Source organism: Chrysochloris asiatica, unplaced genomic scaffold, assembly GCF_000296735.1.
Source record: "Chrysochloris asiatica unplaced genomic scaffold, ChrAsi1.0 scaffold00003, whole genome shotgun sequence".
NCBI lineage: Eukaryota > Metazoa > Chordata > Mammalia > Afrosoricida > Chrysochloridae > Chrysochloris > Chrysochloris asiatica.
In genome coordinates, this window is record NW_006408521.1 from 22,213,897 (window position 1) to 22,236,460 (window position 22,564).

Sequence of the window (22,564 nt, forward strand, 5' to 3'; positions counted from 1 at the left end):
AGAGACGAAGTTTGGCCATCTTGGCCTCCAAGGAGCACTCTGGCTGCACTTCTTCCAAAACGGATCTATTGGTTCTTTTGGCAGCCTATGGCACCTTTGTTCTTTTTCTTGTTGTTGTTAAATGCCATCGAGTTGGTTCCAACCCATAACTACCATGGACAGGGTTTCCAAGGCTGTAAATCTTTATGGGAGCAGAAAGCCTCATCTTTCTCCCATGGAGCAGCTGGTAGTTTCGTAATCACTACGCTACCAGAGCTTCTTTCTTTCCCTTAGTCTTTTACAGTAGTGGTCCTATGCAGTATTTCTCCTTTTGTGACTAATTTCACTCAGCATAATGCCCTCAAGGTTCATCCATGTTATGTGGTGGCTTGCAGCTTCCTTGTTGCTCTTCAAGGTAGCATCATATTCCATTGTGTGTATGTACCACAGTTTATTTATCCATTCTTCAGTTGATGGACACTTAGTCTGTCTCCATCTTTTTGCTATTGTAAATAGTGCTCCTATGAACATTGCTGTGCATATATTTACTCGTGTTATGGCTCATATTTCTTGTGGGTAAATACCAAGTAGGGGAATTGCTGGATCATAAGGTATTTCTATTTCCAACCTTCTTAGGAAGCGCCATATTGCTTTCCAGAGAGGTTGGACCATTTTGCAATCCCACCAACAATGCAGAAGCATCCCAGTCTCTCCGCATCCTCACCAGCATTTATTGTCCTCTACTTTTTTGATCTTTGCTGTTATTGCTGGTGTGAGATGATATCTCATTGTTGTTTAGATTTGCATCTCTCTAATAACTAGTGATTATGAACATGTCTTCATATGTTTGTTGGCAGCCAGGATCTCCTCCTTGGTGAAGTGTCTGTTCATGTCCTGTGCCCATTTTTTAATTGGGTTATTTGTCTTTTTCTTGTAGAGGTGTTGTAGTTTCCTGTATATTTTAGAAATGAGTCCCCTGTCTGATGTGCCGTTGCAAAAGATTTTTTCCCATTCTGTGGGTTCCCTTTTTACTCTTTTGGTGAAGTCTTTTGATGCACATAAGTTTTTAATTTTTAGTATGTCCCAATCATCTATGTGTGGTGCTGTGGGTTAATGTGTCAGACTGCAAAGCCATTTGAACTGCAAGGTTGGTGGTTCAAGCTCACTAGTTGCTTCTCAGAAACCCTATACAGGGTTGCATGGGTCGTAACTGACTTGATGGCACTTAACAACAACAACAGTCATCTATTTTGTCTACTTTAGTTTTGTAGTTTTCAACTGTATGATGTTCTTGATGTCATGCCACAACTCTTCCGGTTTTCTGTCTTTAGTGTTTAATGTATCAAATCTGTTCTTCAGATGATGTCTAAATTCAGGTGAGATAGATTCAGTTTCATATTTTGGCTCTCATGGACTTGTTTTCAGGTTCCACATAAACACTAATAATTGCTCTAGAATTCCCATTTTCCCCAATATTACCCGTAATTTGTTACGATGCATACAGTGGAATAACTTTTCCCAGTCAATAAAACACATCTTTCTAGTGTTCTCTGCTTTTAGCAAGCTCCATCTGAAATCAGCAATGATATCCCTCATTCCACATCCTCTTCTTGAATTTCTGACAGTTCTAGCTTAATTTCTGGCAGTTCTCTATCAATGTACTGCTGCAATTATCTTTTAATGATCATCAGCATAATTTTACTTATGTGTAATAATAATGATATTGTTCAATAATTAATGCATCCTGTTGGATCATCTTTAGAATGGGCAGGAATGTAGACCTCTTCCAGTTGCTCAACCCAGTAGCTGCCTTGTAAATTTCAAGGATTGATGAGTGAGAATTGGCAGCCTTGCATCCATTTTTGATGCATTGTACTTGGATCCACAATCAAAGCCCATAGAAGAAATAGTCAGTAAATCAAAAGCTTTACTGCATTATGCAAATATGCCATAAAAGAACTCTTTAAAGTGCTAAAGACCAAAGACCAAATACATCACTTTGAGAACTAAGATGCACCTGACCCAAGTCATGGGATTTTCAATCACCTCATATGCACGTGAAAGATGGACAATGGATAAAGAAGATGGAAGAACATTACATATACAATGAACTGCTAGAAAAATCTGTCTTGGAAAAGTATAGCCAGAATGTCCCTTAGCAGGAAGGCTGGTGAGACCTTATCCTATATACTTTGACATGTTTTCAGGAGGGGCCAGTCCCTAAAGAAGAACACCATGCTTGGTAAAGCAGAGGGTCCGTCAAAAAGAGGAAGACCCTCAACAAGATGAGCTGACACAGTGGCTGCAAAACTGGGATCCAACATGGCAACGATCGTGAGGATGGCAGAGGACTGGGCAGTGTTTCCTTCTGTTGTACATGAATCAGAGCCAACTTGACGGCACCTAACAACAACAACAACAACAACAACTGTATAATGGCATGCAAAACAACTTTTATTTTTTAACAGCACAAATTTTTCATTGATGTTATACAAATATGCATAAGCATCTCTATTATCATAGAAAGAGATTCACGGCACTAAGTGATCATAAAAGACAAGCAGGTTCAAAGCAGTATGCCCAGCATTTTCAGAAAAAAAATTCAGAAAACCATTATAAGCATGTGTAGAAAAGGTCTGGAAGAACATACAACAAAATGTTGTCAATGATTTCTTCTAGGCAATAGCATTGCCAAAAACATTTATTTTTATTTACTCCTCATATTCCTCGACGAATGTATGTTGTTCTTGTTGTGAAGTGCCGTCGAGTCAATTCTGACCCATAGCGACCCTGTATAGGGTTTCTGAGGAGCAGCTGGTGCGCTTGAACTGCCAACCTTGCAGTGTGTATAGTCATTGTGTAATTAAGGAAATAGGTTTAGAAATAGTAATAATAATGTTCCTCTCCCACCTATCTCAAAGGCACCCCACTGCTTGCCGAGCCTGCCTAGATGAACTCACTTATGTTTCAACCAGGCATAGCTTTGGATCTCTCCCACGCACAGAATCATACCCTGCCCCCGCATCTCCCCCTCCTTTCCAGTCCCAAGGCCATAGCCCAAGCCTGGGCCTCATGCTTCCAGACCGAGACATTCACAGGAGTCTCCTAATCACCCCCCTCTCCTGCTTCTACAGACCCTAAACATCTTATTTCTTCAAAGAAATCTCATTTCTTAAAGGACACATTCCAAATAGCTTAGAGCTTGACTTCACATTCCAAGCCTCATTCAGTCTTCCTGAAGCAATCACTCTGCGAAGTAAGCCAGGGTAACCCTCGGCTCCAGATCTGTGCTGTGCCTCATCTGTACCACACTGTTTCTGCTACCTGCATCCCAGCTTCTCCAAGTCCCATCCACCCTTCCAGAGCTTCCATTCCCCTCACCAGGAAGCTTTTCTTGATTGTTTTACAGTGATTCCTACCTTTTCTAAGGAGCCACTGGGTGGTGCAAACAGTTAACACATTCAGTTACTAACCAAAAGGTTGGGCATCCACCCAGAGGCACCACAGAAGAAAGATCTGACTATCTATTTTTGAAAAAGCAGCCATTGAAAACCCTAGGGAACAAAATTCTACTCGGACATACATGGGGTTGCCATGAGTCAGGATCAACTTAAAGGCAACTGGCTTCACAGTAAGCAAATGAGGATCGCGTAAATGTGCTTTCAAAAGTACCGCTGGTTGCAAAGTGGAAAACAGACTGTGGAAAGCAAGACTGGCAGCAGGGAGACAGGTTCAGACAGCATTCAGGAGCCAAGTAGGATCAGATGGGAGTTTGGACCAAGTGGTGGAAGTGAAGAGGGAGTGGAGTGGGTTGGTCTCAAGTTGGATTTGGGAAATGGAATTGGCAGGACTTGGGTTGAACTGCAGGTGAAGGAGAAGGAGAGACAGGTGTCCAGCATGGCAGTGAAGTTTCTGACTTCAGTCCCTGGGGGGGTAGGGGTGGACTTTGGTACAATCTGGTACCCACATCCTTGGGGTCCAGGAATTAGTGATGCATAGTAGCCTCTGAGCCAAAGAGGAGAGGATGGGAAGCTGGCATTGGCTCAACAGGGAGAGAATTAGCCAGCGGGGAGAAGAGTGAAGAAGGAAGCTCGCCTGAGGCTGCTCCTGTGGAAACCAGCTCCAACAGGACTCCTTCAACTCAAGGCCAGTAACCCAGGTGGGAGGAAGAGGAAGAGGCTTGCTGCAAATTGCAGGATGAGCCACAAGATAAGTGGCCCAGCTGGCAGAGCAGGCAAAGACTCAGGGCTAAAATCAACACTCAAGCACTCATGCAGGCAAGCTTGCGAATATTTATTGGTAATTGACAGAAGTGGTTATAGGGTGGCGTGATCACAGATAGATCTGCAACCAATCAGCAGGAAAGCACGCTTCCTGTTGCTATGTTTGCACCCAGGCAGAACTGTATTATAAGCAGGCTGAGAGGACACCAGGAGAAACCTGCTTCTATGCATTTGGTTTATCTGTTATCCTCTTCCTGCTTTGGGGATGAGAGATGGTGAGCTGTGGAGCAATAAATTGTTATTTGCCACATGCAATGCACCCCTGGGAAATTCTGAATAGCCCTGAAAGGGGAGATAAGAATCCACAAGCCACTGTGACTTGTAGGGCAATTCCTAAATGGAAAACAAAAATAAGAGTAATAATAATAATAATATTTTAATCATAAACAGCAGAGCTAACAATTAATAATTGTTTGCTAAACAACTAACATCCACCACCTCATTGAATCCTCAAACAAACCTATATGATACAATTCAATATCATTCCCATTTTCCAAATGAGGAACTGGAGGCTCAGAGAGGTTAAGAAACTTGGTCAAAACCACATAGCTAGCTATGGCAGAGGCAGACTTTAAGTCAGGGAAGGGGAGGGAACCTTTTTTTGACAAAGGCCATTTGGATATTTATACATCATTAGCAGACCATACAAAATTGTCAACTTAAAAACCAGCCTGCTCTATTTGGTTAAACATTTAATTAACTCACCTCTAAAGTGATGGTAGCGTAGTGGTTACGAATCGGGCTGCGAACCTTAAGGTCAGCGGTTCGAAACTACCAGCCGCTCCGCGGGAGAAAGATGAGGCTTTCTACTCCCGTAAGGATTTACACCCTCGGAAACCCTGTACAGGGTCACTATGGGTCGGAACCGACTCGACGGCACTTAACAACAACAACAACAAAGTGATGGCAGATCAAAACCTCCGGGGACAGAAGAACTGAAGGAGTCCAAGTGTCACAAAGATTGCTAACCCTCGACTGCTCCCTGAAAGGTCAGTGGTCCAAACTTACCTAGCAGTTTCAGAGAAGGGAAAGCCTGGTGACCTACTCCTGTGAGGATCCTAGGAAGTCCTATAGAGCAGTTCTACTCTGTCGTATGAAGTCCCTGTGACTTAGGAACAGCTCGATGGTACACAGTAACATAGAGGCACTGTGTTAACATAGTTAACACAGAGTAACTGGCATCGTTACTCACTGCCACTGAGTTGATCCCGACTCAGAAGGACAAAGCAGAACCGCTCCATGGGATTCAGGAGACTGTGCATCTTTATGGAAACAGACATCTTTCTCCCACAGAGCAGCAACTGGCAGTTTAGCAGCCCAATGCTTACCCCACACTGCCATCAGGGCTCCTTCTATTACAAAGTAATAATCTTAAGCCATCAACAGGCTTTAGTTGTTCAAATCCTTATTTTCCTGCTACTTGGAAACTTTGTTGGCTTTCTGTGGAATGAAAATAACAAAAGCAGCACCTACTACTTACGGAATGTTTGTGTGCCAGGCACTGTTCCAGGTGCCCTGTCTCCATGAACTCATTGAATCCTTGGGAGAACCCTGTGAAGTCAATAGGAGTATCTGCTAGTGACAGGCGAGGAAACTGGGAGCCTGCAAGTCTGCTTAGGGTCCCACTGTCAGTAAAAGGCAAACCCAGGATTTCAACCCTGAGTGACTTGCCTCTGTAGCCTGTCCTTGTAGCTCCCAGGCTCTCTCATGAGACTGGGAAGCAGCTCTGTCCATAGAATTGTGTTGTATCTACACACTTTTTTGAGCACAGTAGGTTCTTCAGAAACCACATAGTCATAGCAATAGTTGGCATTTTTTTTTAGTGCTTCTATTTGCTAGGTACACTATCAAGTGCCTTTCACATCATAAACAAGCCAGCTAAATAAGCGTTTCTACATTCTGATTGTCTTTCATCTAAGACTGTTTCGTTCATTCTTTTGGCAGTCTACAACCTATTCAATATTCTCCACCAGAACACCAACATTTGAAGGCACCCGAATGTCCCTTAGAATTGATGATGGCGAGACACTGACTCACTAACTTTGGATATGTCATCAGGAAAAGCCAGTGCCTAGAAAAAGACATCCTGTTTGGTAAAGTTAAAGCCCAGTGAAAATGAGGGCAGCCATCGATGAGCTCGAGCCATGAAACAGCTGCAACAATGGACGCAAACACTCCATTTGTTCATACCAGGCAACACTTTGTCCTGTGAAATATAAGGTCACCAGACATTGGAGCCCCCAGGATGGCACATTAATGTGGTTAACCATATGAACAGATGAGGCTTATACAAGCTGATGAACTTGTTCAAGGTCTCACTGGAAAGTGACAGAGGTGGACAGATAATCGAAGTGCGCCTAGTTCCAATTTTGAGTCAGAACCACACTACCAAGGTCAGTGTCCATGCTCTCAATGGACTGGGGAGGAACCAGGTGCTCAGCAATCATGGTCCAAGCCAGGGAGTGCCGAGAGTGAAGAACAAAAAGGACTAGAACCTGTCACAGGAAGTGCTGATGGATGGAACCACCGCTGACCTGTCTACACCAGGGTTCCATCTGGGACCATCTTCCTGCTGACAAGGTCATGTCCACCCTTGAGCTGGAAGCTCTCAGAGGACAGGAATGAGATCTGGTTAGCAGTAAGACACTCAGCACTCAGTGGAGAGCCCAGCACATGCCTGGTGCCCTGCACACCTGGGGCTGATATGGAAGACTCTGCACACAATTCCTTCTCTGTTCCCCTCTCCTCTCTTGGGGTTGGATGAAAGATTAAAAGATTCTCCCAATACAGCTGCCTCCTCTAGGAGAGGGGCGAAGCATTGTTCACACTGCAAGGCTGGGCAGGAGAAAGGAAAATAATCAACAGACTTCATCATTCCACTATGTAAAAGTTGAAGGTTTAACTTTGATGATAATCTTCTGGACTTTTCTATTATACTCTGTAAAATGTAGGCTTTGTCTACAGAGACAGGGTAGGATGAAAACATCAAGGCTGCTAAGCCTGAGTCTGCTTGGCTGCATTGGATCCTCAACACAGGCAACCATGTAAGTGAGTTTCCTCCCCTAACGCTCCCAGACCTGTTCTCATCTTCATTGCTTGTTTGTTTTTTACCATCTTTATTGAGACATAACTCACCTACCATAAAATTCACACTTCGCTTATTTTTGAGACCTCATTTAACAATAATAAAGTATCAGGTCTCAAATTTTAAAATCCCTAACTCCAACTATACAATATGAAATCATATATTCTTTTATTGTAAACATTTCAATTCCTCTTCAGAATTTCAGCAAGAGTTCAAGAAGTACTTCAGCGCCTCAACTCTGTGCTCTAATAACGTATTTAGCCATCGTAGAGCACTTGCCATGTGCCAGAAATTGCATATACGACATACACTGTCTCCTTTCAACTCTGGTGCAACACTGAGAAGTGAGTAAGTAGTTCTTAGCTGAAGGAGTCTGAAGTTCAGAGAGGTTAAGTAACTTTCTTAAGGTACAAAGCCTTACACATGTGACTGATTTTGAATCCAGCTGTAGGCATCAAAACCTGTGCTCTTAACCACCTGAGGACCCCATCATGGTTCCCTGCAGGTGTGAAATATTGGAAACAGAGGTGGACTAGATGCCCCCATGCCTGGAGAAGCAAGAAAGACAAGTATTTAATTTCAATATGGCCTTAAATTATTTTAATTCCATCAAATCAGAATCCACCCATCAGCAAGGGCATCACAACAAGTAGGGATGAAAGTAAAGTGGCAGAACTTGCAGCTGTCCTGACCTGGGTGTGGTCCACATGAGACGAGGGACACCAGGGAGATGGTATGGCCTCCATAACAACCATCCAGACGGAACTCTCTGAGAATGGGCCATGTCAAGGAGACAAGCTTCCAAGAAGCATCATGGGAGTGTCCCATGTGGGTACTTATCTTTGCCAGGGCACCTCCATCTCCTGACCCCCATCTGGGTCTCTCAAGGAGTCTGTCTGCATTTCCCTGCACTGAGTATGCGTCACTCTACAGGTCGATGACAGGCTTGGAGATGTCGTCAGCCATCGACCAAGTGCACACAGGGCCCAAATCTTCACTGTTTCCTATTTCAGGACAGATGAACAAGTGCCTACAGCATCAAGAACATCATACAGGAAGAGAGCAAAAGGTCATTAAAAAGACAAGAAAGAAAGAGAAGACCAAAATGGATGTCAGAAGAGACTCTGACTTGCTCTTGAACACAGAGAAGCTAAAGCACATGGAAGACATGAAGAGGTAAGAGCTGAACAGAAAATTTCAAAGGGCAGCTCAAGAAAATAAAGTCAAGTATTATAATGAAATGTGCAGACACCTAGAGTAAGAAAACCAAAAGGATGCACTCAGCATTTTTCAAGCTGAAAGCACTGAAGAAAAAATTCATACCTTGACTTGAAATATTGAAGGATTCTATGGGCAAAATACTGAATGATACAGAAAGCATCAAAAGAAGATGGAAGGAACACACAGAGTCACCGTACCAAAAAAGAAATGATCGATGTTCAACCATTTCAAGAGGTAGCATATGATCAAGAGTCGACGGTACTTAAGGAAGAAGACCAAGCTTCACAGAAGGCATTGGTGGAAACAAGGCTCCAGGAACTGACGGAATACAAATGGAAACCTTTCAACAAACTGATGCAGTACCAGAGGTGCTCACTCATCCATGTCAAAAAATTCAGAAGACAGCTACCTGGCCAACCAATTGGAAGAAGTTCATATTTGTGCCTATTCCAAAGGCAGGCAACCCAACAGAATGCAGAAATAACTCAACAATATCATTAACATAACATGCAAATAAAACTTTGCAGCATAGTGGTTACAAGTCGGGCTGCTAGCCTCAAGGTCAGCAGTTGGAAGCTACCAGCTGTTCTTTGGGAGAAAGACGAGACTTTCTGCTCCTGTAAAGATTTACAGCCTCAGAAAGCCTGTGCAGAGTTGCTGAGTCTGAAGTGACTCCACAGCACACCACCACCACCACCACAAGCATAATTCAAAAACATTTGCAACAGTACATCAACAGAGAACTGCCAGAAATTCAAGCCAGATGCAAAAGAGGACATGGAACTAGGGACATCATTGCTGACATCAGATGTAAAGGAAACAAAAATCGTCACACCTCAATGTTGGCCGAAAGCAGAGAATACCAGAAAGATGCTTACTTGTGTTTTATTGACTATGCAAAGGCTTTTGACTTGTGGACCATAACAAACTGGATAGTAATGCAAAGAATGGCTATTCCAGAACACTTACCTGTGCTCATGAGAAATCTGTACATAGACCTAGAGGCAGTCATTAGAACAAGGGGACACTGAATGGTTTAAAATCAGGAACACTGTGTGCCAGGGTTGTATCATTTCACCATATTTACTGAATCTATATGCTGAGCAAATAATCTGAGATTCTGGATTATATGAAGAAGAACATGGCATCAATTTTGGAAGAAGACTCATTAACAACCTGCAATATGCAGATGTACAACCTTGTTTGCTGAAAGAAAAGAGGACTAAAATTCTTACTGATGAAGATCAAAAACCACAGCCTTCAGTATGGATTGTACCTCAATGTAAAGAAAACAAAAATCCTCACACCTCGACCAATAAAATAGGATCATGATAAACAGAGAAAAAATTGAAGTTGTCTAAGACTTCTTTTGCTTGGATCCACAGCCAACACTCATGGAAGTAGCAGTCAAGAAATCAAACGATGTATAGCAAATCTGCTACACGAAATTGCCTCATGGTGGTGGTGATGAGCTGTTGAGTCAGTTCCAACTCATAGCGATCCTTTGCATGGTTTTCTGAGGCTAAGGAGATCTGGTAGCGTAGTGGTTACGAATCGGGCTGCGAACCTTAAGGTCAGCGGTTCGAAACTACCAGCTGCTCTGCGGGAGAAAGATGAGGCTTTCTACTCCCGTAAAGATTTACACCCTCGGAAACCCTGTACAGGGTCGCTATGGGTCGGAACCGACTCGACGGCACTTAACAACTACAACAACAACAACAAATGTTTACAGGAGCAGAAAGCCTTATCTTTCTCCCATGGAGCAGCTGGTAGATTCAAACTGCTAACCTTGCAAATAACAACCCAATATGTAACTCACAACACTACCTGGGTTGCCTTCAATTGTTTCATAGTCATGTAAAAATTGGACAGTAAATAAGGAAGAGCCTTGAAGAATAAACACTTTTGAATTATGGTGTTGAACAATAATATTTAAAGTATCACAGAATTCCAGAAGAACAAAAAAATCTGTGTGTGTTGGAAGAAGTATAGTCGGAATGTACCAAGATAGTGATGTCTCTCATTCTTTAGATGTGTTATCAAGAGGGACCAGCATACTTGAAAAAGTGGAGGGTCCAACAAGATAGATTGGTACAGTGGCAGCAGCAATGGACTCAAATATAACAAAGACTGTGAGAATGACACAGGACTGAGCAGTGTTTCGTTCTGTGGTGCATAAAGCCATTATGAATCTAAGGTGCCTAACAACAACAACAACACATCATGGGAGCCATGGTGTTCAGTGGCAGGATTCTTGCCTTCCGTATGGGTTTAATTCCCAGCCAATGCTTCTCATGAACAGCCACCATCCAAATGTCAATGGAGGTTTGTGTGTTGCTATGACGCTAAATAGGTTTCAGTGGAGTTTCCAGACTAAGACAGACAATGAAGCTACTCCAGCCTCACATCAGCAATGTGGAGTTAAGGGCTGCCACCAAGAGCTGTCCTTTGGTGCTTTGTTATGTTGTATGCTGTCAAGTGAAGTCAATTCCAACTCACAGCAATCCGAGAGGATAGCATGGTGGTGGTGGTGATGTGCATGGATTTGATTCGATTCATTTGTATGCTGAGCTATGCTGTATAGGGTTTCTGAGACTGTAAATCTTTGTGGGAGCAGAAAGTCTCATCTTTCTCCTGCAGAGGAGCTGGTAGATTTGAACTGCTGACCTTGAGGTTAGCAGCCCAACACGAAGCCCACTAGGCTACCAGAGCTCCTTAGAAGCTGGTGTAGAACTGCCCTATAGGGTTACCAAGGCTGTAATCTTCATAAGAACAGACAACAGGTTTTTCTTCCAATGGCTGGTGGGTTCAACCACTGACTCTTTGGTTAGCAGGCGAGCACTTAACCATTTCATCCTGGCGACACTGCAAATCAGATGCTGATTGGTATTGTCACTGTGTCTTGGTGAAAATGACAAGGTGAGGCGGGGTCCCAAATTCCAGTCAGAATTAAGGTCTGAAAGTGTGGGTAAGGAATCCAGACTTGCTCATAAGACAAGAGCCAGCTCCCAGACCACCACTCCCACCACTGAGCCACACACCAAGGTCCCACCTACTTTGTTTATCATATGCACATGGGACCCCAGCAGTGAGGAAGGCCCTAACATTTATCAAGTTACCAGCTACACAATAAAGCTGGCTGTCAGTCAGTTCCTTTATATGTAATAAACCCAAAAGTCTGGTGAGCACTTTACCATTTACAAAGTACTTTTCTATCTCTTAGGGCACTAATTTTGGTGACTCGAGTTATATCCTCTAGGTTCAATTCTAGGAAGTTCCATGCATTCATTGTATGTCTCACCATTTTTCTGCTGGAAGAACTTTATTTGAAGCTTAGAGCCCTGGAGGCTAACAAGGGCAGGTACAGGCTGGACCTTTGAGGATGTTAATGCCTGGGAAAGCGTGGCAGATTGGATTTCCAAAACCAGATGCAACAGCAACCCTGATTCCACATACTTGTGTAACAGTGTGCCTTTGCCAGTCCTCCCGTGTCTGCTTTCTCCCTTGCATCCCCTACCAAACATGGTTTGTGAGCATGAGGGAAACGACAGTACGTGACTTCTGTGGCAAGATCATAAAAGTCAATTCTGTCTGGATCTCTTGGCATGCTTGTACTGAGAATCCAGCTGCCATATTGTGGAGAGACCCATGAAGAGGCCACGTACATGTAGGTGTTCTGGCTCACAGTCCAGCTGTGGTGCCAGCCAATAGCCAGTTTCCACCACCAGACATGTGAGTGAACAAATTTCCAATGATTCTAGCCTGGAAATGTCAAATCACCCAAGGCTGTAAGTCGTCCTAGCTGAGACCTCAGACACCATGGAGCAGGGACAAGGCCACCCCTGCTGTGCCTGGTCCATATTCCTGATCCACAGAATCATGTACACCATTGGGATAGATAAGAGAGTTCCCGGGTGGCACAAACAGTTGAGAGCTCAAAAGGACCTCTGGTGGCCCAATGATTAAGTGCTCAGGTATTAACTGCAAGATCATCATCAGTCCAAGCCCACCAACACTCTGCAGGAGAAAAGAGCTGGCGTTTTACTCCTGCAAAGGCCACCGAGCAGGAAACCCTGAGGCGCTCCTGCTCTGTCACAGTGGGTCATTAAGAGTCAGCGTCAGTTCGACGGCACACAATAACAACTAGCTGAAAGGTTCAAACCCACTCAGAGATGCCCTGGAAGACTGGTCCAGCAATCTGCTTTCAAGCAGCCTTCCAGACAGGTCTACTCTGCTTACGTGGGGTTGACACTAGTTGAAATCAACTTGACTACACCCAACAACAGCTACTACTATACCACCGAGTCAGGCTTGTTTCTCACAAAGAAACGGACTAAGAACATGGTTTGCTCCCTAGCAAACCATGGAGGGCAGCAGCCTTTAGATAAATGTTTGAGCCTCCTGTTTGGGGGATGGATCATTCTGGAAGGCATTTGGACAAGATAAACTATAAACTATCTACACACATGTCATTGTCTAAGGCTCTGGCTTTATAAGAATTGAACTGAAACAGCCTCATGACCACCCTACAAGGCAAACATTTTAGTCCCCATTCCCATTTTGCAGATGAGAAGACTGAGATACAGACACACAGGCTCAGGTTCTAAATTCAATTAAAGAAATGTGAATGTGGGCAAGCAGACAGGGAAGCCCTCTCAAGCTTTGCAAAGGTTGCTCTCAGAAGCATGGTGGATGGTGTGTCTTGTGATTTACTGTTTACTTAACCTACGGCTGAACTTACACTGTTAGAACAAAAAAATGGCAGAGCTATGGGCTGCCAGACAGAAACCAGGCCTAGGCAGCCCATGCACAATAACAGCTCCAAGTCATGAGGGCTTCATACATTCACTCCCACTCTGCACACATCTGACTAAAACACCATCTCATGTTACAATACCAAATGTATTATCTATTAGTAAATTTATATGCTTCAGAGCTCAGCATGAAGATGTTTGGAGAAAATCTGTTTATAAAATATCACCACTCATCTGTCAGTTTGTCAAACTGTGTTGGCTTGTGTGCTTCTAGAAGGCATGCCTCCAGTATTATAAATATCAGCAGAGTCACCCATGGTTTCAACTGAGCTTTCAGACTAAGACAGACTAGGAAGAAGGAGAGGTGGACCACTTCTGAAGGGTTAGCCACTGAAAACCTTATGAATAGCAATGGAACACTGTCTGATATAGTACCAGAAAATGAGCTCCTCAGGTTGGAAGGCACTCAAAATATGACTAGGGAAGAGCTACCTCCTCAAAGTAGAATTAACCTTAATGACACGGATGGAGCAAAGCTTTTGGGACCTTCATTTGTTGATAGGGCACAACTCAAAGTGAGAAGAAACAGTTACAAATACCCATTAATAATCAGAACATGGAATGTACAAAGTATGAATCTAAGAAAAATGGAAGTCGTCAAAAATGGAGTGGAATGCATAAAGATCAATATTGTAGGTACTAGTAAGCTGACATGATGTTCTGGTATTAACCATTTTGAATCAGAGAATCCTGCTGTTTACTATTCCAACAACAACAAATTGAAAAGGAATGACGTTACAGTCATTGTCAAAAAGAACACTGTAAGATCTAGCTTGACGTGAATGTCTGTGATTGAACAACAAAGACCAGTTAATGTAACTACTGCTCACATTTATGTGCAAACCACTAAAGTCCATGATGAAATAGAAGAATTCTACCAACTCTTTCCATCTGAAATTGATCAAACATGAAATCAAGAAGGTTGCATAATTCCTGATAATAACTGATAATTACTGGTGATTGGAGTGCAAGCATTGGAAACAAAAAGGAAGGCTCAGTAATTAGAAAACACTGCCTCATTGATACAAATAATGCTGAATATCATTTTGCAAGACCAATGACTTATTCAGGGTTCTAGTGTGGCATTGTGAGATAATGCACTGGACCACAGGGGCAGTTTGAACTGCAAGGTTGGCAGTTCAAATTCACCAGTCACTCCTGGGAAGTCCTAGACAGCGTTGTTATGAGTCAGAACTGACTCAACAGCACTTAACAACAACAGCTGCAACAAGTAGGGTAAGCACTGGAATACCAACTGCAAGGTTGACAACCAAGCTAACAGCAAGGTTGACGGTTCAAAACTACCCAGCCACTCCTTAATAACCCTGTCCAGGGTCACTATAAGTTGGAACTGACTTGACAACACCTAACAAATAAACAAACAAAATCATTTATTCACTGCAAATACCTTTCCTCAACAACATAAACAGCTATTATACACAGGACTTCACCAGATAGAATGAATACACAAGAATCAAATGGACTACATTCGTGGGAAGAGAAATAGAGACACTCAATATCATCAGTCAAAACAAGACGAGGGGCCGACTGTGGAACAGATCATCAATTGCTCTTAAGAAAGTTCAGGCTGAAGCTGAAAAAACTTAAAAACAAATCCAAAAGAGCCAAAATATGACCCTAAGTATATCCCATCTGAATTTAGAGACCATCTCAAGAACAGATTTGATGCATTAGGCATTATGACATCAAAAATATCATACTGGAAGAAAGCAAAAAGTCATTAAAAAAGACAAGAATAAAAGAAAAGGCTTAAGTGCATGTCAGAAGAAATTCTGAAACTTGCTCTTGAACATAGAGAAGGTAAAGCAACTGGAAGGAAAGATGAAATAAGAGAGCTGAATAGAAAATTTCAAAGGGCAGCTCGAGAAGATGAAGTCGAGTGTATTATAATGAAATGTGCAAGAACCTGGAGTTAGAATACCAAAAGGAAAAAACACACTCAGTATTTCTCAAGTTGAAAGAAGTGAAGAAAAAATTCAAACCTCAAATGCAATACTGAAAGATTCTTATGGACAAATTATTGAGTGACACAGGAAACCTCAAAATAAGGTAAGAACACACAGAGGTACTGTACCCAAAAGAACTGGTCTGTGTTCAATTACTAAAGGTAATACAGTAATGGCTGCAAGCATACATCAACAGAGAACTTCCAGAGGTTCAAGCCGGATTCAGAAAAGGACGTGGAATGAAGGATATCATTGCTGATGTCCGATGGATCTTGGCTGAAAGCAGAGAATATCAGAAAGATGTTTACCTGTGCTTTATTGACTACACAAAGGCTTTTGATTGTGTGGATCATGACAAGCTATGGACAACATTGTGAAGTATGAGTATTCCTGAACACTTAATTGTGCTCATGAGGAATCTGTACGTGGACCAAGAGGCCACTGAATGTTTTAAAATTAAGAAAGGTGTGTGACAGGGTTGTATTCTTTCACCATACTTATTCAACCTGTATGCTGAGCAAATAATTCACGAAGCTGGTTATATGAAGAAAAATGTGGCATCAGGCTTGGAGGGAGACTCATTAACAACCTGTGATATGCAGATGATACAACCTTGCTTGCTGAAAGTGAAGAGGACTTAGAAAATTTACTGATGAAGATCAAAGAGCACAGTCTTTAGTAAAGATTGCATCTCAATGTAAAGAAAACAAAAATCCTCAGCACCGGACCAATAAACAACATCCTTATCAATGGAGAAAAGACTGAAGTTGTCAAGGACTTCATTCTTCTTTGATCCACTATCAACACTCACAGAAGCAGCAGTCAAGAGATCAAACGACATACTGCATGAGGCAAATCTGCTGCACAAGACCTTTTGGGGTGTTGAAGAGCAAAGATGTCAGCTTGAGGACTAAGGTGTGCCTGACCCAAGCCATGGTATTTTCAATAACCTCATATGCATGTGAAAGTTGGACAGTAAATAAGGAAGACCGTAGAAGAATTGATGCTTTTGAGTTATGGTGTTGGAGGAGAATGTTGAAAGTACCATGGGCTGCCAAGAGAACCAATAGATCTGTATTGGAGGAAGTAGTGCTCCTTGGAAGCCAGGATGGCCAAACTTCATCACTCATACTTCGGACATATTGTCAGGAGGGACCAGTCGCTGGAGAAGGATATCATGTTTGGTAAGGTGGAGAGTCAGAGAAAAAGAGGAAGACCCCCAGCGAGATGGATTGGCAAAGTAGTAGCATCAATGGGCTCAAGCGTGGCAACAACTGTGAGGTTGGCCCAGGACTGGGCAGTGTTTCGTTCTGTTGTGCATAGGGTCACTATGAGTCAGTACCAACTCGATGGCACCTAACAAAAACAACAACGTTCAATCATTTCTAGAAGTACCATATGACCAAGAACCGATGACATTAAAGGAAGAAGTTCAAGCTGCACTAAAGGCAGTGGCAACAAGAAGGCTCCAGGAATTTATATAATACGAATTGAAAAGTTTCAACAAACTGATGTAGCACTGTAGGAGCTCACTCATCTATGCCAAGAAATTTGGAAGGCAGCTACCTGGCCAACCAATTGAAAGAGATCCACATTTGTGCCCATTTAAAGAAGGGTGACCCAATGGAATGCAGATATCATCAAACAATATCACTGACATCACATGCAAGCAAAATTTTACTGAAGATTTTTCACAAACAGTTGAAGCAGAACATCGACAGGAAACTGCCATATACTCACACTGGTTTCAGAAGAGGGCCTGGAACTAGGGGATATCACTGCTGACATCAAATGAATCTTGGTGAAAGCAGAAAATACCAGAAAAACATTTACTTGTGCTTTATTGACTACGCAAAGGCACTCAACTGTGTGGATCATAGCAAACTACAAATTGCGCTTTGAAGATGGATACTCCCAAACACATCACTGTGCTCATGAGGAACCTGCATATAGACCAAGAGGCAGTCATTAGAACAGAACAAGGAGATACAGAATTGTATAAAATAAAAAAGGTGTGTGCCAGGGTTGGATCCATCAAATTCATTCAATCTGTAAGCTGAGGAAATAAGTAAAGAAACTGGACTACATGAAGACCGTGGCATCAGGACTGGAGAAAGATTTATTAACAGTCTGTGATATGCAGATGACATAAACCTTGCTAGCTTGAAATACTTGAAATATTAATGAAGATGAAAGACTATAGTTTTCAGTATGGACTGTATTTCAATATAAAGAAAAAATACTCTCATACTTGGACCAATAAATAATGTCATGATAAATGGAGAAAAGATTGAAATTGTCAGGGAGTTCATTTTGCTTGGATCCACAATCAATGTTCATGGACGCAGCAGTCAAGAAATCAAAAGACACATTGTATTAGGCAAATCTGCGGCACAAGACTTCTTCAGAGTAGCTGAGGACTAAGGTGCACCTGACCCAAGTCATGGTATTTTCAATCACCTCATACGCATGTGAAAGTTGGACAATGAATAAAGAAGGCCGGAGAAGAATTGATGCATTTGAATTAGGGTGTTGGAGAAGAATATTGAAAGCACCATGGACTGCCAGAGCAATGAACGAATGTGTGTTTGGACAAAGTACAGGCAGAATGTTTCTTAGAAGTGAGGATGGTGAGACTTGCTCTCTTGTACTTTGGACATGTTGTTGGGAGGGGTCAAGAAGGGCATTATGCTTGGTTAAATGGAGGGTCAGCAAAAAAGAGGAAGACCTCCAACAGTATAATATGATTGACATAGTGACAGCAACAATGGCTCAAACATAACAGAGACTGTGAAGACAGCGCAGTGTTTCATTCTGTTGTGCCTCAGGTCACTATGAGTTGGAACTGACTCTAAGGCTCCTAAAAACAGCAACTATATGTCAGTCACTGTTCAAAGCACTTCAACCGATTAGGAATTATTCCTTCCAACAAACAAGTAAAATAAGACACAGAGAAATTAAGTGACTTGTCCACGGTCCAGGCTTATAAATATCAGAGCTGAGATGAGAACTCTGAGAGGTTGGGCTAGAACCGAAGGTCACAGAACTATAGAACACGAAGCAGAAAAGAGCCAGGGGGCACAAATTCAACTGCCTGTAAGACAAAGCAGGTACTGGAACGTGGTAAGTGGATCCAGGCAAGATGGTTTCTGTGGCTCAAACGAAGGGGGTCCCCTGGGTCTGTGACTTGAAACTAATATTCTACAGATAATGAACCTGAGGCCCATAGAGAGGAGAGTTAGCCAAGTTAACACAGCCACTGAGAGGCCAGGCATTGACTCAGAGCTCTCTTCTCTGCACTTTGGATCTTCAGCAGAATGAAGACACATGCTCAAGAAGGGGCAGGTGGGAAATGTTTTAGAATCAAAGCCTTGAAGCTGGTCCTAGAAAGACCTCTGGCTAAAAAGTTAGGGATTTGGGATTTCACCAGATGAGAGCTGCCCCTAGAAATTTGGTTCAAATATGCAACCAAGAAATGCGGTGTATACCAGAAGTGATTTTTTTGAGATTTCAGTGCAGTGGTGAGATATGTGCTGGCCTCCCCAGAAGTCTGTTCCCTCGGTCTGGAAATCCCCAGGAAGACCGGCAGACTGAGAGTTACCTTCGCTCCAGATCTCCAATGTCATCACCACTGCCATTGCCTTCCCACTCTTACATCAACACAGCCCTGGGAGGGACTAATGGGTTGGGATTATCCAAGGGTGGCTATGAAGGATTCATGGAAGCCACACTCAAAGATCCCTGCCTGCCAATCCCATGCCATGCACAGAACACGTATGCCCAGTTATCCAGCACTGACTGGCATCCTGGCCCCACATGCCAAAATTACTGGAGAAAATGAAGCCTGACAGGCAAACTTGCCTTGGAGTATTTTGTAAGGCTGCGCCAGAAAGCCAGGGAGCCTGCGCAGGTAGACTTATCCCTCACTCGTCTTTGGATTCAGTGTATACTTGAAGTTCTCAGTACCTTCCAATACAAATTCACCTTCTGCATGCTGGGCCACAGCAGCCATACTTCCTCCTACAGCTCCAGTTTGCACAGGATCTGACAGGAACAGAGTAATGGTTGACCCATCCCTTTTGCTCCCACCCCATTTGCCCAACCCTGGCAGTTCCCCTATCTTCAAGGGCAATGTCATGATTCCAACAGTGTTCATGGAGACCGTACCCGTTGGTTGTGAATTAGATCTGTGAGGACCTGGGATACCTGCTGATGGCCTCTCAGATCACCCAGGCACTAACTCTTCCATCCACCACCCTAACTCAGAAGTTCCACATAGTACAGTAACAGGCAACTATTTGGGGGGAATCTTCCTTTATCGTAAGACCTCATGCCTTATGTTCAGCCTTCACGAAATTCTCAAAGCCCCCAAGGTCCTCCAGTCTCCTGGTAATCTGGCCTTCCTCAGTTCTGATCCCGCCAGCCCCAGACCAGAGTCACTGCAGTAGTAATAAAAAATAATTGCAATGAGATCATTTTCATTCTGTGTGCAGAAAATTTTTTCATCAGCCATCCGAGTCTTCCTATAAGTATGCTATGCCCAATTAGCGATAAAGCGCCCTCATGGCGCGGAGTTTAAGCACTCCTTAAGAGCTCCCCTGCTTACCTAAAGGTCAGTTCTAGAACCCACCAGTAACTACGCGGCAGAAACATGTGACAGTTGGTTTATGTAAAGCCTTGGGAATACTACGAGCCCTATAGGGTTGCTATGAGTCGTCGGAATCATTTCGACGGCAGTGGGGTTTAATTTTGAGATGAAGAAACTGAGGAATATGGACTGGGACCACTGGCCCCTGGCATTCGTATCTGGCCTGTTACATACAGTATCTCCGCGGATTGAGTCTGAATTATTTGCTCTGTCCATTCATCTCTGTGGGCCGCCTAGTGTAACTGGACCAAAGTTCAGAGACAAACACTACTACCCTAAGGGTCCGGGCCAAAGACCAGGAGCGTCTCAACAGGCTAGTAGAACCATCATTTCCTGGGGGGCATGTGTACCCGTCTCTCTCAGCTGGGAATTGCTTCCGGCCCGTGGGCTCTTTCTGGATCATGTACTTAGACCCTTCTGAGCTGATGCCTCAAGGATCCCAGCTGAGAATTTGCTCCCCTTGGGACACAGGAGCCGCTTGGTGGCTCCTGGAAAGCTGGAGTGCGGTGTCCGGCGGCGATTTGCGCCAGAAATACCCGCGCGTTCTGGGGCGCCACTTCCTGGTGGGATTAGAGCACCTGCCGGCTTCCTTCTCCGCCCGCCCCAAGCGACCCCCAGGCCGGGACCACGCTGAGACAGCGACAGGGAAGTTCACAACAACGTGAGTTACACACACAGACCCCACCGCAACCGTTTTGTTTTCTGCCGCTGGGAAGCTTTTCTTTTTTTTTTCAATTCTCTTCCATAGAGTAACCACAAGGTTTTGGGAAACTTTGTGCAAAACTTACAAACGACACGAAATCATAGCCATCAACTCCAACTGAGCCTGGCAACACCGCGCCCCGGCCGGCTCTTGCTCGGGCCCCGGCGTCGGGCCGCGGCTTCTCCTGACACCTGGCTGTCAGGCGGCCTTACTTCGCCCAGGGAGCGCGTGCCCCGCCGCCACCCCCAGCGCGCCGCACACTGGGCCCGGGCGGTCCCGGCCTCGGAGTGGGATTTCAGCCGCTTCTCTGGGCATTGTTTTCCCGGGAAGCCTGGGGGACCCGCCCCACGGACGGCAGCACTGGCTTGCCCACCACCTCATTTACATTTCAAAGGCAAACTTCTGCCGGACTTCCCGGGTGGCGGCGGCGGCACCTACCGGCTTTGCAAGGGTCGTGGTAGTGCTCCAGCTGCTGCTCCGCGCCCTCCTCGCTCTCCAGCACCCAGTGGTCAGAGGCGGTGCCCGAGTGCTCCCGGAGCCCCCCGGCACCGCGGGGCAGCAGCAGCAGCAGGAAAGGCAGCAACAGTGGCCCCAGGGCTCCAAGCGCAGTCGCCGGGGGCATGGTCTCGAGGGGCTGGCGGGGTCGAGGCAGAGGTGAGTACGAAGAGCTCGGCTCAGCGAGGGGCGCGCACGGGTCGAGCTGGGCTGGCCTCAGCGACTACGCAAGGGTGCCAGGCATCGCTCGGGCGCGGGTGAGCAGAACGTGGCGCCCCCTGTCCGCTTCGGGCCGCCGGCGGCCAAGGCTGCGGCTGCTGTGACTGTGGCGGTGGCGGGGGCGATTGGAGCAGTGTCCGCTCCGCCCCTCTCCGCCCGGGCTGGACCACACAGCCCTCGCCAGGGACCCTAAGCAGCCAATCACCCGGGTGCCCGAAGCGAGGCCCCTCCTCTTCCCGGCACCTCCGCAACTTCGGAGGAAGGGGAGCTAGGTGAAGATGCTGAAGGCTAAGGACCTGGGGACCCCGGCCATCCCACCGAGCCGGGAGCACCCTTCTCCGGCCGCCACCACGGCCTCCAGACGCCAACAACGTTCCTCCTGAAGATTAAGGCTCAACTTGTCCACGTGTTTTATTCTCACAACTCACTTTACAACTCCCGATGCACACGTGGACGAAGGCAGCCTGCAGCTGTTGGAGCTCGGAGCGCAGGACCAGAAGCATGAGGTGAATGGTCCGCGTCGCAGCCAACTTGCTGTAGGCTGCTCTGCTGCTCTGCTGGCCTGAAGTGAATCGTCTCTCCGCGCAGAAAAATCCAGGATTGTGAGCCTCTGAGCTCTCCCAACAGGCGGTCTGTGTCCGCCATCTAACGCTCATCCTCTCCTCCAGCTACCAAGGGCGCTTGCTGCTGCACCCACAAACATAGTGGCTGCTCATGTGAGGAGGAATCGTTTTAAACGCTGATTTCCCACTCCGGGTGACCCTATCCTTTAGTAAAACACTGTAAGATGCTTCATACATGGAAAAAGTTTGACAAATGAACAACCGCACATGCCACTGGTATTTAAGTACAGGCGTGTCTTATTAATAAACTACTCACCATTAACTTATGGGATAAAAAAGGACACTTTATAAAGTCTATTAAAAATAACTGACCCCTGGGCAAAAATAATAATTTAGGAAAATCATCAAGAGATATTGGAAGTCCGCTATGCCATATCTTGGAGTCCTGGTGTGGCACCATAGGATAAGCACTCGACCTCAAGGTCGGTTTGGAACACAAGGTGGGTGGTTCAAACTCACCAGCCCCTCCTCAGAAATCCTACACAGGGTCACTATGAGTCGGAACAGACTCAATGGCACTTAACAAC

General features: G+C 44.7%; 1 protein-coding gene across 1 annotated transcript in view; it reads right to left on the bottom strand.

Moving 5' to 3' along the window:
* The window catches only part of TLL2 (tolloid-like 2), a 192,905-nt gene extending 171,583 nt beyond the window's left edge, over positions 1-21,322 (bottom strand). The window contains exon 1 of the mRNA XM_006831190.1: positions 21,139-21,322. Coding sequence (XP_006831253.1) covers positions 21,139-21,322 — 184 coding nt within the window. The remainder of the gene's footprint in view (positions 1-21,138) is intronic.
* Between the last annotated feature and the right edge of the window lie 1,242 nt (positions 21,323-22,564).